General features: G+C 43.9%; 2 protein-coding genes across 5 annotated transcripts in view; both read left to right on the forward strand.

Moving 5' to 3' along the window:
• Nucleotides 1–479: 479 nt before the first annotated feature.
• On the forward strand, nt 480–14,173 carry TNFRSF1B (TNF receptor superfamily member 1B). Its single transcript, XM_064678628.1, has 10 exons — nt 480–713; nt 5,830–5,932; nt 6,985–7,113; nt 8,199–8,348; nt 9,219–9,312; nt 9,396–9,583; nt 10,217–10,291; nt 10,838–10,875; nt 11,389–11,653; nt 12,224–14,173. Exons 1-10 carry the CDS (start codon nt 660–662, stop codon nt 12,505–12,507), a joined length of 1,380 nt encoding a protein of 459 aa, XP_064534698.1. The 5' UTR covers nt 480–659; the 3' UTR covers nt 12,508–14,173.
• A 660-nt stretch (nt 14,174–14,833) lies between these two features.
• The window catches only part of VPS13D (vacuolar protein sorting 13 homolog D), a 93,304-nt gene continuing 90,846 nt past the window's right edge, over nt 14,834–17,291 (forward strand). For all 4 annotated transcript variants that reach the window (XM_064678611.1, XM_064678613.1, XM_064678612.1 and 1 more), the window contains exon 1: nt 14,834–14,961. The gene's annotated coding sequence lies outside the window, so the exon portion shown is untranslated. The remainder of the gene's footprint in view (nt 14,962–17,291) is intronic.

Below are 17,291 nucleotides of genomic sequence, written 5' to 3' on the forward strand. Positions count from 1 at the left end.
GATGGGTATCAATGAATGCTGGGGTGGGTATCAATGAATGCTGGAATGGGTATCAATGAATGCTGGGATGGGTATTAACAAATGCTGGGATGGGTATCAATGAATGCTGGGATGGGTATTAATGAATGCTGGGATGGTTATCAATAAATGCTGGGATGGGTACCAATGAATGCTGGGATGGGTATCAATGAATGCTGGGATGGGTATCAATGAATGCTGGGATGGGTATCAATGAATGCTGGGATGGGTACCAATGAATGCTGGGATGCTGCAAAAGGTAAGTTCGTATTTTGGGGTGAAATCCAGGAGATGATACAACTCAGGATATTCTATGAGTGGAGCACAAATAGGACTAAAGAGAGCCTCCAGGGCAGTGGTCACAGCACCAAACCTCACGGAGCTCAAGAAGAGCTCGGATGATACTCTCGGGCACATGATGTGACTCTCGAGGATGGTCCTGTGCAGGGCTGAGGGCTGAACTCGATGCTGCTTGTGGGACGCCTCCAACTCGGCATATTCTGTGACTGTGCGGTTCCCCCACGGCGAGAGTCTCCCGTGAGCAGCTCCGGTGTGGGGGCCCTGGGCAGCACCGCGGGCACATCGCGGGGCCGGTCCCACGCCGGGGCCGCCCCGTCCCCGCCCCGCGCACTCGCGGCGCGATGTGGCCGCGCTGGGCGCTGCTCGTGGGGCTGCTCCGGACCGCGGGCGGGCGGGTGAGTGCGGGCCGGGGCTGTGCGGGGGGCTGCGGGGGTCTGCCCGCCGCTCCTGGGGCGCGGGGAGCGCTGCGGAGCGGGAGCGCCCCGGGGGGAACGCGAGAGGGCATCGCCTCGGGGAGATGCGCTCCCGGAGATGCGCTGCGGGCGGGCATCGTGTCCCTGTGGGATGGGGGAGTCACCCGCCCGCCCCGTGTCACCTCTCTGCCCTTGTCACCTGTCCGCCCCTTGCCATTTGTCCGCCCCCTGCCACTTCTCTGCCCCGTGTCACCTGTCTGCCCTCTGTCACCTGCCGGCCCCTTGTCACCCGTGGGCCCCGTGTCACCTTTGTAGCCCTTGTCACCCGCCTGTCCCCGCTTACACAGAACTCGCTGTGATCTCTACGGCAGCCTCAAGTCCCGCTCTTAAGACTCCTTTAAAGCTAACCCTGTTCCCCTTGGCTATGTCGTTGTTTTTCTTGGCTTCCCAAAGCAGCATCAAACCGTTTTTCCTGCATTTTCGTTGGGAATAAGTTGGTTTTTCAGGCTTGTTTGAGTATTTGTAAAAATTGTGAGTGTCCTGGCAAGTGCAGGGTGTAAATCCATACGCATTTGACACCGTTGTTCAAACAGGAAGAGCTTGTTGTGCTCTGTTGGTTCCCTAGAACTCTTCCTTATTTACGTAGAAAAGCCTTTTAATTTACAGTGCAGACCTGATGTGCTGCAGCTGGGACTGTTCTCTCGTTCCAGCTGTGCCTGTTCTCTCTCGTGTCCAGCTGTACCACTCTTGGGCAATGAGGGCTTGTAACTGCTTCAACCAAAGAGCTCCATGGGATCTGTTTGTCTTGGATTCTGTGCTTGCTGTACTGGTCTATCAGTAGCATTTTTCTGTCTGGTTTTAAAATGTCCGGGATTGTGAAGACCAATATGGAAATGCTGCTGAGATGTCCAGGTCGTTGTGTTTTCGTGGGATATTCATGTTATCTACATGTTTATTTAATCATAGGGATTTAGGCTTGATAAGACAAAGGTTCAGTGAAACCAGGTGAGGGTGTCAGAATGTGTATTGGGCCTGAAATTACACAATGGTCTTTCAAAGAGTACTTGGTGCTACAGTAGGTTGACAACATATTAAAATAATTATTTTAACTGTTTCTTATTCTGATGATATTTTGAACCTGGTTTACTGGACACTTTGCAGTGGGCAGGGTACAAAAGACGAAGAAGAGAGAGTCTCAGAATTTAAGTGTAAAGTTCTGTCATGTTCCTTTCTGAACAAGGGGCTTCAATTCAAAAGGAATTAACTCTCCTCTCACCCTAAACGTGGCAAAACATAATGGTGAAAATAATGAAGGAAATTTTCAGCATCTCTTTCTGCATTGTGACAAACCAGAGAAAAGTCTATATATAAAGTTAGAAAAACAGAGTAGCTTCAGGAGTACCACATCTGCCACAGAGCTGGAAAAAAACCCCTGTCTGTTATATCAATTTTAAGAAGTGATTTGTTATAGAAAACTTATTTTATTTTTGAGGGAGACAAATTGGCAAAGCAATAGCTCTTGAGTGACACTATTTCCTGCTTTTTCTCATTCAGCTGAAATTCTGTGAACACTCCTGGCCTCACTCCCTGTGTCAGTCACAGGAACTGAACATTACTTTTACCATTTTGAACAACTGAGTCACCAGAGTCACTCAGAAATAGCCTGAATTTTTCAAACAGAAGAGCTGGTGAAATATCCATGTTTTCCCAAATAGACATATAATAAAGTTTGTCTTCCTACAGCCTTTGACTGACCTCTATGATTTTTGCATGTTGGGAGTAGCTTCCAAGTTCTGTGCAGCTTCTGCCTTCTCTTTTGGGAAGATGTTTTCATGTTGTGATGGTGGGTGGCAATGAAGTAGAATTTGCACAGAGACACTGTTTCCTCAGGGAAGGGGAATGTGGAGCTGTAAATCTGTTTGTGTGTGGTTGTACAAGGACTTCTGCTTAATAGGAATAAAGTGCAATATAGGATGGGAGAATAATTCACATAATGGACCCGTATCTTAGAGATCTGTGCAGCTTTAAGAGAAACTTTATGGTGTGAGTATAGTTGGTGCAGCCTGAAACAGCTCCAGCTGATTTTGGTGAGATGCTGTTATCTGGTAACTAATCTTCCACAGAATTATTTTTGTTAATGACCAGTTTAAATATTTCAGACAGAATTGGGGTTTTTCCTGTCTCCAGCAGGTCTGGTAGCTCAGCAAAGGGTGTCTCTGGACCTCAGGTCCTTTCCATAGGAACAGACTCTTACGACAGAGGCCTCAGTGACTTCATTGTGGTTTCATGTGCGAAAAGAACGTTGTGCACAGATGTAGTTCCTCTTCAGACTCCTTTGATTGGCAGCTTCAGTTTGAAGCAGGCAAGGAGACCAATAAAAAGGTAGTTAGGATTAAAATATATGCCTAAATATCTTTGTTTAAATGGCCTTCTTGAGTGAAAATGAATGTTATGTGAATAGATATATATTCATCCATTAACATGTTGTGTTTTTATTATTTAAGATACTTAAGTTTAATTGCACATGAAGTGCTCTTGGTGTGGTGACTGCTGTTAGCCTGCTCCTCTCCAGTGGGAAAGTAGGTCCCCTGTGTACTGGGTGTCTGTAGTGCAAATGGGAATGTGATTCAAACAGTGCAGGGACTCTGGAGAGTCTGGAGTCATTGCCTTTGCATGTGTAATTTCCTAGTTGTTGCTTAGTGCACAGGCATTGCAAAAATCTGCCTGGTGAGTTGTGTAGTAAAAAGACAGTCATAGTTTACCCATGGCTGTGCCAAAATGCATTGCTTAATTTGGTTGCTGTGCACAGAGCGAGACTAAATTTCACGTTAAAGAACGTTTGTGCCTCTGCTGCCAGATAGATGGGGCATTTTAATTCTAGTTGTACCTGTCACATTAAATTCAAGTCTTCCAAAGTCTTCATTTTGTCAATATAAATCTCTTTAAGATCAGCTGCCATTAGACATGGCCACATAAGCTGAGAAGTTCCAAGGCTGTAACGCAAAACACACAGCATCAGGTTGGTTTTCCTTCACACAGTCTGCTTGTAGAACAGTGAGTCACAGTAAAAACAGAGAGTAAAATGAGGACTTGGGAGAGATACAAGCAGTAAGAAAATGCAAAGATTGTGGAATGGAATCTGGCCGTCCACGCATCAGTTGTTCATCCCAAAGTAGCCAAGGGAACTACACAAATATTGTATGGCCCAACCTGGACCTTGGGATTGGTGAGATGGCTCTAAAAAGTGTAGCCCAGAAATCCAGGGGAGTTTTATAACTAGTAAAGGGCCTGTACTTCCTCTGCAGGATTTGACAGCTTTGATTAAAAGCTGGGAGTAACTACTAAACAGATGAGTATCTAAACCAGTCACAAATCCCTTTTAGTTTCCACTGATGTTCTTTGAGGACAGTTGGGAAGGATTGTCAATTGTAAGGCACGGAGAGCAACAGCTCATCAGATAAAAGGTCAGAGAGATTGTATCAGACAGCAGAGAGATCCCTTCAAGCACAACTTCAGAGAGGCAGGTGTGAGCCCAGCAACCCACAGGTTTTTCTGTGTCTGCAGCCCACAGGGCAGGATTTACAACTGACAGTTCAGAGCACCAGATAAAAACTTTTTTTTTTTTTTTGCCAGGAAGCCTCATCAGCAGGATAACTTGTGATGTGGTTTAATGTACTTCTCCTTTTTTTTTCCCCTGTGTCTGCTCTTGCAGTGAAGTTCTGTGTTTTAAAAAGGCTCTCAAGTGCTTGTTTTAATGAAGCTGATCACAGTGACTACAAAAATGGGATGACAACACTTGATCTTTCTTCTTTTAATAAATAATTTAAATGAAAAATATATTTGATGAGAGCAAAGCCCTTTTTTCCTTCATCAGATTTTAGTGCCAGCTCACATTTGCAAACAGGGTGATTTGTCATTGCCCATCCTCAGATACCTAAACTCAAGAAGACTTTTCTCTGCCTTCACATTCTCAGGAAATGTTCTTTTTGACACTGACCATTAAGGAGATTGGCAAAATCCTGTTTCTGATCACAACTAGATAAGAGATAAAATATTTCACAAGCTGCATAAGAAAACCTCGGATTCCCTTTAAGTGATTGTTGAGAATGGGAAGTGTTAGTCTGCTTTGTCTGTAATGGGAAGACACAATAGATAATTAACATGTGTTCCAGTAAGGAGGAAGGATATTTTCATTACCACCCTCCCAGGAGCTTGTTCCTGTTTTGATTTCTCCTTTTAGCAGTGATTTCTCCAAATGTGTGTAGATTATACATGCAACAGTCTCTTCAGACTGCACAAAGCTGAGCAGTGTCACATCATTTTTAAACAGCCCCTTGCTGCTGATCTAGCAGGAAACTCCTACACTTGTCCTAACAGGAGCCTTTTTCCTTTGAGGAATGTGTTTTTCCCTTTGAAAGCAGTTAGCAATTATCAAATATTGTGACATTTGTTCACTGAAGTCACTGAGCTGTGCTGATCAGCGTGAGCTGTAGGCACCCTGTGTTTCAGGACTGTTCCTCCTGCATTTGACCTGCATTTTTGCCAGGTGCTGCTTCTCACAAGCAGCAGGGCAGTTTTTGCAGACATCATTTTCAAAACATCAAGTCCTTTCTCATTCAGGAAGGAACCACTAAGTATCTGGGAAGATTAGAGCCTTTCTCCTTTCCTTTGGTGAAACAGGTAATTTTTAACACAGAAAATGCTTCTCCCAAAAACCCACGGGCAAGAATTTGGGTTTTGCTGGTGTTTAGTCAGAGGTTGGCTGAGTGATGGCAGCTGAGGACAAGGCTCCCAGCCCTTAGGTTTGGGGGATGCAGTAGTGAGTGGGTGTGATGCCAATCCCATTGCACTCTTTTGAACATAAAACCTGGAGAAATCACTTTGTTCTTTGTGACAGGTCTTTGAAAAACAGAGGCGCCTCAAAATGGTCTCATAAGCTGCGTGTTCTCCTGCATCTGCTGTGTTCTGTTTCATCAGGGCTCCATCAGTGCCCTGGCAAGGAAGGGGGTTGTAATTGCACTGGGTTTTAAGTATTTCTCTCTCTAATTCAGGGTCAGAATGGACTTGTGACTAATGATTTCCCATTAATTTCTCCTAGGAATATTCATTGCCTTATACACCACAGTTTGCACAGTGCAAAGATCCCAGCACTGAATTCTATTTTGAAGAACTTAATAAATGTTGCAGCCAGTGCCCTCCAGGTGGGTTCCAGTTCAAACTTTATGCAGCCAAATTCAGTCAATTTTCTTTGATTTTTTTTGATGTTGTAATGCATTCTGGCTGTCTGCTCTGAGCTGTCATGTTTTATACTCCAGGGATAATTACTGGTGATCTGTAGCGAGCTAAACTTTTTATCTGCAGAAGGGTGGGCTTTTGGGTTGGGTTTTTTTGGGGGTAGTAATACTATTTGAATATTTACTAATAGAGGTTTTGAAATGAGTTTTAACTATGTTATTACATAAGACACAGCAAAAAACTACCTTTTTTTCCTCATTACATGCTGAGCAAAGGAAATTTGTCGCCATAAATGCTGAGTTTCTGTCAGATCCAGAAGTACAAACAGGAAATCAGTATTTGCTGAAGCGGCTGCAGTTGCTTGAATTAACTGACATTATCTAGAAATGTCTGTCAAACTTCCTTTGTTAAAAACATGATGGATGGAAGCTGGTAATTCATACATGAAACCTTTTCCTGTTGTTTTATGTACTGTTCAGCACCACATCAGCCTAAATCATTAGCAGGATGTAGGATGCAGAATTTTAAGCTTCAGGTAAGTACATGGAAAGACAAAGTCTTTGGAAATAATTCATGTGGCTCATCTCCAGAGCCTCTTCTTTTGAAACACAGATTCTTCAGGCAGCTCCACAGATTTTTTTCAGTGTTAATCCTGCTTTCTGAGTATGTTTTCCAGGATATTTCTGTAGAGGATATGAGGCACTGGCTTTTATATTCCTTCTCATTTCACAAGATAGGGAAATAGCAACTGAGGTGTTTTCCTTTGTACTGTGAGAGCTGCATCTAAGGATATGCTGAGGGGTTTTCTTCAGGATTGGGGCTGCCTTGTTTTGAATGTGGCTGGAATTCACTGAACTGAACTTAGGAAAAGGGGTCAAATATGATTAACATAAATCAGAGTTAAATCTGATAGTGCCAGTGAAGGGAAGGGGTTCTACAGCTGAAAATGAACCTTACCTTAAGCAATTCCAGTGAGATGCTTTCTCTGTTTTGGTTTCATTTATTTTTTTTTTAATAGGTCAGTACAAGACAGAGAGCTGCAGTCACACTGTGGACACCAAGTGCAGGCCCTGCAGACCCAACACCTACACAGCCATCTGGAACTGGTCCCCACAGTGCTTTGCCTGCTCACCACCCTGCAGGAAAGGTAGGCCTGGATTAGTAAAGAGCCATTTGTGACTTTAACAGCCTCCTCAAAGACCAGGCTTGGTTTAACCCAGTCGGTTCTCCTGGCAGGTTTTATCTATCACTTGTATGTCCTCATGCTTTTGGTAAGATTTGGGGATAAGAATCAAGGACAATACTTGGAGGGGGCCCTGTCCCTTTTTCTTTCTGAGTCCTAAAAAGGGGACACTAACCTTATATTCTCAGAAACTTGGGCACTGCATCACTAAAATAGTTCCAATAGAATGAGTTCCTGCTTATCATGTCTAGTCAAGAGATCTTGAGACCTGGCATGCACAGGGGTAAATGGATAATTGCATTTCCAGTGTCCAGTAATTTCTTGACTCGTCTGCCAAAGTGACAACAGCAAACACCAGCTGTGATATTCCTGTGTTGTTTTTATTTCTGGTTCTGGTCATTGAAGCAGCTTAGATAAGGCAGTACATTGTACCAACATCTATACACTGGGCTGATAGATCACATCATGAACAGACTCAGTCATGCTGTTCTCCACCATTTCTAAGGGAAACTGGTGTTGAAAATCACCTACTTGACTCACTGACAAGTAAGTTTTAGGGATATAGTCTAAGCTGTTCAAAGGATCTTTATCTCATCTAAACAGATAATCTTACAAAGCTGGTTAATTACAGTATGAAAATGTGTGTAGTAAAGTCTCCAAACACTTTAATACAGTTGCATGATGTGCTCAGGCTGCAAATCTCAGTTGTGGCCCCCAGGTACTGCAGTGATGAACACAGGCAACACAGATGTGCATATTTGGGGTTATGATAAAATATAACACAGCTGCAGGTGCAGAGTTTTAAGGTGCATTCTACAAATGCAAATTCCTCCTTGCCCAGAGAGAGAAAGAGAGAGGAAACTCTTCTGACAAGGTAGACATTGGAGCATATTGGCATAATTGGTTTATGATGCTAAACTAGCCCAAAGCTGCAAAATTACCTTCAGCTTGTGGTATGTGAACATCATCTCATATTCACCCAAAACGTTGTAGGCTGTGATTTGAAATGTTGGTAATAACATCTTGCTTTATTCTTGTTTTAAAAAAAGGGCTTGTGGAGAATCAAACATGCACTCAGTCCCAGGACAGGATCTGTAGCTGCCCACCCCACAAGTACTGCGTGTCCAAAATAGAGGAGTACTGCAGAATGTGCAGAGTGCATAAAAAATGTGGCAGAGGGTACCGAGTTTCCAGAAGAGGTAATTTAATTTTGAACACTCTGCTTACTGAACTCTTACTCCACCCTAATTCCCTACAATTAGACACTCTTTTTAGTGTTTTTTTTACATTCTTAGCAGGTAGGCACTAACCAGAGTGACAATATTCTCCAGAGGTACATCCAAGGGGATAACATGTTGCAGTCTTTTACTGCCATATATCACAGAGTTCCTAATCCAACTTAATCTTCCTTTGTTTTGCTCTACTGTGATTTATTCTGTAGAAGTGACTGAGGTTCAAGACCACTTAATTCCTCCTTAAATCCTTGAAACACAGTGCTTCAGGTGGAGTTTTGGGTACAGTGAATAATGATGACTCCATGTTGTCCTGCAGAATTGACCTGGTTTTATTAGCTGATGGAGATTACCACTCTGATAATGTACAGTAAATAATGATGACTTCATGTTGTCCTGCAGAATTGATCTGGTTTTATTAGCTGATGGAGATTACCACTCTGATAATATATCTGTCTCAAGATGATAAATAATATTCAAAAATTCAAAACAGTAAATATTTTTAAGAAATCAGGGATCATTTGAGAAGATGCAGAACTCCAACAGCAGGGGGTCAGTCTGTCAGGGACTAGTGAAAAAGCTCAGCTTTGTCTGCAGCACCACATTTGGGTGGTTTTAGACTTTGAAAAAGATTGAATGTCAGAGGCACCAAACTAACAGCTGATTAATTTTCTGAAGTGTGTTTGGGTTGGGTGCTTCAAGCGAATCTCTCCTGTGACAGTTCCAGGCTGTATTTTATGCACTGCCTCTGTAGCACTTCCAGAATCTACACAGACCTTGGTTATTCATTCTCTGGTTTCTCACCAGACTAACTGGAGTTTTCCTCTTTGTTTGAAGGGACAGACAGCACAGACACAGAGTGCAAACCTTGTCCTCCTGGCACTTTCTCCCCTGAGGAATCCTACGACACCAGCTGCACACCCCACACAGTGTAAGCCAGTGTCTGTCCCACAGCAGCCTTGCCTGTGCACAGGGTTTGCTGCCTTTCCCACCTTCTCTTTCTGTTTCTTGCAGTTGTAAATCAGTGGCTGTTCCTGGGAACAGCAGGAATGACACTGTTTGCAGCGACTCAGGAACAGCCACAGTTCTACCTCACACCATCCTGAACCTGCTCCTGACCCAAAGCTCAGCTCCCCACAGACCTGAAATAATAACTCAACCCATCATGTTAAACTCTGTGCCTGACCTGTCTCCCACCATTGGTGAGCTTTAACTCATTTAAAGTCAATTTTGTCTGCCCAGGAACCAAGTTCATATTAAGTTCTCAGTTTCTTTGTAAAACCAATTACCTGTACCCAAACAGAACCTCAGAAGAGCTGAATTAATTCAATATGACACTGCTTGTTGTTAGTTGCATTTTTACCTTTGCATCTGCACTACCCCCATGTGTTGTACAGCCCTTGGAATTCTGGAAATGTTTCTAAAAATCCCCAAACTAGTTAAAAGAAGGCATTTCCTGAGAATTGCTGCTGTAGCTGGTAGAAAAGGTTTATCTTAGATTCTGGGCTGAGGCAAACCTGACTTGATAAACCTCCTGGCGAGAGGTCTTTGGAGCCTTCTGGCAGCCTTTCCCCAGACAGGATTCTCAAGTGGAGGAGTGTTCTGTTCACAGGCCATCCAGAAGACAGAGATGTTTAGGAGCATTCCAGGCTGCCTGGCCTGTATTTAACAAATTCTTGTATCTGACCATAGAGGCGTCAAATGTGAATGTCACACACCTGATATTTGTGAATATCAGGTACCCATGGACAGAAGCTACAAGACTACCTTTTTCTAATTCGATCCTTTGTCAGATCAACCTGCTAAATAATTCCTCTTTTTTTATTTATTTTCAGGAGCAGTAGCAGGACCATTGTTACTGGTCGTGATAACTGCTATTTTGGGTTATTGCTTAGTCTCTAACAAAAAAGGTAAGACTCATGAAGTGAAAACAAGCAAATCTGTAAACACTGGAAAAAGTGTCACTGTGTTTCCCACTTATCTGAGCCTGGTGGTTGACTGAAGTTAATGCCTCAGAAGATGCCAGCTCTCTTCAAACCTGTCTTGTTCCTCAGATTTTAGATAATTGTCTAAAGACACAACACCCTCATGGAGTTGGACAAGTGTGCAACAGTTGTGCTGGAGCTTGTTAAATATTTTGTACTTCATTTAAATATTAGATATGATCAGGTGTTCTCGTTAAACCGACATGACTGTAGTGTATGGCCATCAGTACCTTTCCTCATTGACACTATGCTATAAAAATTAGGAATTCATTGCAGAGGCTCCTCTTTGCTTGCTGGCTAAATTTAAGTCACCTTCTAAGATTAATATAATACAGCTTTCAATATTTTCAAGCTGTGTGTAAATGTACATTAGGAGTTTATTCTGGGATCAGGGGATATCACTCAGACTAGTTCAGAGTGCAGCTTTTGCAGCAGGTTTGGGTGCTCATGAATTTCTTTGCTCACTTGCAGCCCCTGTGTTCTCTGCACCAGCTACAGAGGCAGATTTGGTGAGTGCCACCATCCTTTCCATCTCTTCCACCTCTTTAAAAATTGTACAGAAATCATGCAGTCTTATTTAATTTTAAGTAATAAAAAACTGCACAGCAGAAAGACAACTGGAGTGAGAATGGGATGGTTTGGTCCCCAAGCCAGGTGTAAAATGCACTTTACATAGCCCACATGATGCACTCTCCTCACTTTATTAGCAGTAAAACACAGATGGGGGCAGAAAACCAGATTTTAGAGCCTTTGTTCTCTAGATAATCAGTGTGGTGCTGTGGGTGCCTTCAGGAGACAAGTTCATTTTGTTGAACCCCCAATGAGCTGATATGAATTTAGTTAAAGTCATCACTATGCAGATAGAAATTACCATAGACTGGCTTGGGTTTGAAGAGACCTTAAACTCATCTAGTTCCAATCATCAGTGGTTTCTTTAGCTGCCTAAGGACTGACCAGTTCTCTGTTAGTATGTTGGGTTTTTTTAAATACTAATTCTTTGCATTTCTCTGCAAATGTTCCAGCCTTTTCCCCTCACAGAAAAACAGTGTGACAAAAAAGTGAGAGAGACAGGATTGCAGGACTCCAGCAACTCTGAACAGGAGGAACAGCATCTCTTGGGAACTTCTGGGTCCAGCAGTGGCAACCTGAATAATCCAACTGCAAGAGTCAGTGTAGAAAGTAAAAAGAATGATGAAAAGAGAAAACCAGAAGGATTTCAGCAGCAACATCCACCTGCAGAAAGTTCTAAACTCCACGGTGGAGACAGACACAGCTCTGCGAGTTCAGGTGGGAATGGTTCAGAATGATCCAGAACCCCTTGAAATTTGTTTACCAATTATAAGCCTTTTTAGCAGTTTAAATGGCAGGATAAAACATGAGGCCCCTGTTGAGCAGAGAGGAAAATTTAGTAACTTTTGAAAAGAAAAAGTGGTTGTTTTAAGCTGTCACCCTGAGACAGTAGAGAGGTGGTGGTTTGGTGAAGTAACAGGTATTTTTGGGCAGGGGATCAGGTGGGCAGCACTCACCTGTGAGTGGCAGTAGGAGCCAAAGGGAGCAGTAAGAAAACATTGTCAAAACCATCTGAAATGGCAACAGATGGGCAGGGAATGGTTTGTGATCCAGGGCTCTGCCTTGATTTTTGTAGCCTTTTTATTTCTGAGGTGATGTGGATTTTATGGCACCATAAAAACCCACCAAAATTTACAGAACCAAATCCACCAGCTTGACCAAACTAAGGGAAGCAAGAGGATATTTAGTATCTATCTTAACTATAAGTCAAAGAAGTGGACAAAGAATCCAGAACCCGTTCTGGGTTTCATTTTTCCATGTTTAATGTGTTTTCTGTTTATTTGACAGAACATTCTGGTAATGGAGGAACGCAGGTGAATGTGACTTGTATTGTCAAAGTCTGTAGCCCAGACTGCAGTTCCCAGTGCCCAGAGCAGATGGATTATGGAAACACTCCCTCTTATTCCCCAGGAGGGGAAGAAACTCTCCTTTCAAAAGAAAAAAATCCCTCGAAAAGTGAAACTGAAGTTCACATCTCGGTGGAAAATGAGGACAATTTACTTCAAGAGTTACTTCCAGAAGAAAAGAAGGTTCCTCTGGGTATTCAAGATGCTGGGATGAAAACCAGTTAGAGGAAATTACAGATCATACACTGACTGACTGATAAAATTAATCATTTTCTAATGTCTTATAGAACAAATGTTATGGCAAATGTAGCATTCCTGCAGAGACTTGAAATCTCAGACAAATACAGACACTGATGCTTTAGAGGTTTTTAAGCTTTGAGAGCCGAAGGAAGATCTTTGCAGTTTAAACATTTGAATGCTTTTTCTTTTAAATTGAATGGCCAATTCTTCTCTTTCTTCTTCGATACCCTAGAAAGTCCTTTACCAGGTTGGAAAAGGAACATTTTTCTAATTGTATGCCGTTAATTTTCCACCTGAGACTTCTTGTCATGATAATTTGGGTTCAGGTGTCCAGAACATTCCTGTGACCAGCACGTCTAAGGGACTGGAGTTAAATTATCATTCAGTCAATGCTCAGGAATTATCCATTTGAATTCAATTTTAAAACTATTGCATTCCATTTCCCATCCCAGATCTTCATGGACATATTTCCCCTCATCCTCCTGGATATTTCTTCTATTATTACAGTTTGCTTTTGCTCATTATCAGACCAAATTTCTCCAGTATAAGTAGACACAGGATATCAAGAAGGGAAATCTTTTACACGAGCTTTTTTTACTAAATTACAACTATTATGTCTAAACAACAGCATTTCATTGCCTGTACATAGTTCATTTTGTTTTAGAAGAGAAAAATGAGATTGAACAGTTGTTTTGGAGTAGAAGTAAGTTCCTTTTCCTGACAGCTCTAGAGTGTGTCACCTTGTGTCCTGGCTGATGTAACATGTTCCCTGATTGATTCTGACCTCATTGTTGAGGTTAACCATAAACCCAAAATATTTTCCCTGTGTTCCAGTGAATATTAGAGCAGATCCATGTGATTATCTTTCCAAACATCTCCTGCCCGCTGCCCTCAGGAAAAGGTCTCTCAAAGCTGGCACAGCATCATCTGTGATAAACAGCGTTGACTCAAACCTCAGAACCTGAAAATCCTGTTCCACTTCACTGCCTGATGACGCTGAAGCTCCAACCACCTCTGGCAGAAAACTGCTGGGGCTTCTTCTTGAATGAGGTCTTGGGTTTGGAAGCCAGTCTTTAGGAACCCACTTCCCATAATTATATTTTACAGCCTGTGACTTAACTGACAATTGTGGTGGCTGTGTTCAACCAGGATCTGCAGCCCAGGGTCTGAGTCACAGCACAGCGAAGTCATCCAGTGGGCACAACTCTTGTCTTTTATGCCATAAACCCACTGTTGGACTGGAGGATCCCTGTGCTTCCAATGCTTCCAGCTGAACTGTCTTATTCTACCTCAGAAATTAAACACAGTGGTTATTTCTGAGGCCTTAGACTGAAAAGGGATGTCTGGGAATATAATTTTTTTCTACTGCTACAGAGGAGAATTCGGATGTGGAAAATACGAATTTTAAACTTCCACAAAAATTACAAATTTTAAACTCCCCCAAAAGCTCTGAGGTTACTCAGTTCTGGAACTGAGAATGCACAAATGGGTCTATAGTTCTGCTATGAGAAAACCTTTTACAGCTTTTACAACTGTATCTTAAACTTGCACTTGAAGGTAATTTTCAGGGAAGACTTTGAAAACGGGCACGCTCAAACTATTAACAAAACTGAAGGATTTAGGCAAGCAAATAACCTTATTTTATCCAGCACTTTGAACCTCTTGCACTGTGGTGTTTTCAGCATGATTTTTTGTTGGCTCCCAATATTGGGGCCACATTGAAGCACCAGAGGAAGACTTTTGTTTTAAAAACATTAAAAAGGAGGATCCTGTTACAGCACTTAATTTACAGGGTTTTCAAATTAAGGAGCTGCTTGACAGAAGGAAAATTATGCTTAAGTGGGGAAAAATGAGCTTGAATTTGCTTATAAAATGTAAAAAGACTCCAAATGCAAAACTATGAATTTTTAGACACGTGTATTTTCAAGTTTTCTGAGCTCTTTATTAAAACACAACTGTATTTTATTATTATTCAAATAATGAAATATTGTGATGGCATTTTACTCAGAAGCAATGGTGAGCCTTGCAGGCAAACGCCTCAAAGTATTTGAAAATTATTTGTGTTTAAACAACAGCCGGTCCTGCCTATGTGGACTTAAAATGAGCCGCGTGGAGACGAACTTGCCTCAGTTTGGGTAAGAAAGATTAAAAAAATCCCAGTGATTCTAGTTAATACCCCTTTCTGGTCCCGGTAGAAATGACATTTGACACTTTTCAGCCCCAAACCTGGCTGTTTACAGCCCATTTTCCCGCGCGGCGCCGTGAGGGGGGCCCGGCCCCGCCCAGCAGGGGGCGGTGCCGAGCCCCGCCCCCGTTACCGGGCCCCGCCCTCGGGGGGGGCGTTCCCGGCGCCCCAATCGATCGCTCGGCGCTCCCGCACCCCGGGCGCGCCCCCGCGACCGCCCGGCGCGCGCCCGCCGCCCCCCGCCCGCAGCGCAGGTGGGTCCGGGGGTCCCGGGGGGACGGGGGAGGGAACGGGGAGACCGAGGGGGGGGACACGGAGAGGGCACGGGGGACCCCCCCGAGCGCCGCTGCCCCTTCCCTCCTGCGTCAGCCGCCGCTCCCGGCCCGGGGCGCCCCTCCCTGCCGCACGCCCCGCCCCAGCCGGGGGAGGGTGGGCGAGGGGCGGCCGCGCCGGGTCCCGGCCCCGCGCCCACCGCGGGGCAGCGCTGGGGCAGGGCCGGGGGGGGCTCAGCCCCGCGGCGTGGCGTGGCCTGGAGGCGGGGGGGTCCCTCAGGGCCTCCCCCACGGCCGGGGCCGTTCGCCGCCTCAGGGGTCCCTCCGGCGGGGACACCGCGGGGTCCCTCGGGCTCCCCGGGGCAAGGTGACCTTTGGCTGCCCCGGTGTGCCCGGCACTGCCCAGGGGTGCCCGGCACTGCCCAGGGGTGCCCGGCACTGCCCAGGGGTGCCCGGCACTGCCCCGGGGGTGCTGCCCGCCCGGGGTGAGGGTGGTTTCTGGCAGTGACCCCGTTCCCCCCGCCCTTCCTGCTGCTCCCCCGGGGTTGGAAATCGCTGCTTTTCCCGGCGAAAAGGAGCCCCAGCTGAGCCACGGCCTGGTTTGGGCTTTGGTCCCTGTTGTACTCCGTGTGCGCGTGTGTTGAGGAAACTAAAACAGTCACAGAAAAGAAATGTCTTGCTTTTCCCCGCCGGTGGCACAGCAGTGCCATTTTTAACCACGTTAAACATGTAAAAGCTTTAAAGCATTTGGAAGATTCCTGTATGGTTAGTTGTGTCCCACGAGTTAAGGTTAAGGAGATAATTTACTTTATTTACAGCTTTTAGGGTAACTTCAGGCATGGAACTGTTCATGCACTGGAGGATTTCAGCCCCTGGATGCTGATCTCAGTGTTCCTTCAACATCTTTCCTCTGCTTTGGCTCCAAACACTTGTAGATTTCTTTTTTATTGACTTCTTTTTTTTAGTGGCAATATGATAAGGATGACTGTATTTGCTTTTGTTTCGTCTTCAGCTTTCTTGTCACTTTTATTAGAATAAAAACCTTTTATTGGAATTAAAAATATAAGCTTGTGGCCCAAGAGTAAGAATGCTCAGACTTTATTATGTGGATTAATACTACTGTGTTTGAAAACTGTTGAGAAATTTTACAAAGATAAAAATGTCAAACACATATGAATGAAGCTGTGACATAGTCAAAATCAAACTTCCCTGTGCTGTTTTCTCTTTCACTTTGCAGGACAGCATGGTTTCACTTTCAGCCGTTAGAAAAAGCCTTTCATTGTTTGCTTAGTTCTGGTTATTTTATTTAGTTCTTAGTTAAATGTTTTCACTGGCTTTTTAAAAGAGAAATAAAGGCTTAAATGGGGGTGCCTAAAATCGAGCCAACCTCCTCATGGGAAAACCTTAAATCCTAATATGAAATTTAAAATGTGACTCTTGAAGTTGTCGTTTCCTTCTATTGCCTAATGTAAAGAAATTATGTATCTTGCTGCTCTGCTCTGTAAAACTCTGTGGTTTAGTGAGGTCTGGGGGATTGAGAGAGTTTTTTAAGCACAAAATTGGTACATTTACTCCATTCTAACCCCAAGAAATGGCCTGCATGCTTTTTTCCTCACTGTGCCAAGCTCCATCCTGCCCTTGTGGAAGCTCACAGCACTTTTGCAATTCACTGGTTAAAAACTTGGACAGGAGCTTTGGGATTTTAATGCCCTCATTGCCACATAGGTTGAAACAGAAATGTCTGGAGAAGAGTGTGATGGGAAATATTGAGCAGTGGGGCTGCTCTAATGTAACTTTTCCCCTCCCCAGTGCAGGAATCTCTGCTGTCACTCTGGAAACCTGTTGGAGTAACTGTTGATGAGCTATTTATGGGGCTTGTATCTGGTTACTTCCCACACACAGGCTCTCCCAAAAAGGGGTTTGGGGAGTTGCTTCACAGATGCCATGGAGGAATTTTACAAAAATACAGTCATAGGCTCCAGGCTGTTATTTCAGACCAGGCTGTGCCAAACCCAGCATGAAGGAAATACTGGCACCAGAGGTTGAGGAGGCCACTGCAAAACTGCTTCAGATCAACGTGGAATTTTAGCCTTCCCTTTTCTGGAAGAGGATTGTAGATTGGCCTTGTCGGTTATTGCAACAAAATGTGGTGTTTTGTTTAGGAAAAAGGATGGAAAGATGAACTGGTTTGACCCTTAAAGAGCTCAGGATAAACCATTTTAAAGGTAGAAATCAACCTTAGTTGATTTTACTTCTCTTTTACTTCTCTTTAGATAGATCACAGTAAGAATTATAGTGGCAGTGGTGATATG

The sequence above is a fragment of the Pseudopipra pipra genome, chromosome 22 (assembly GCF_036250125.1).
Source record: "Pseudopipra pipra isolate bDixPip1 chromosome 22, bDixPip1.hap1, whole genome shotgun sequence".
Classification (NCBI taxonomy): Eukaryota; Metazoa; Chordata; class Aves; order Passeriformes; family Pipridae; genus Pseudopipra; species Pseudopipra pipra.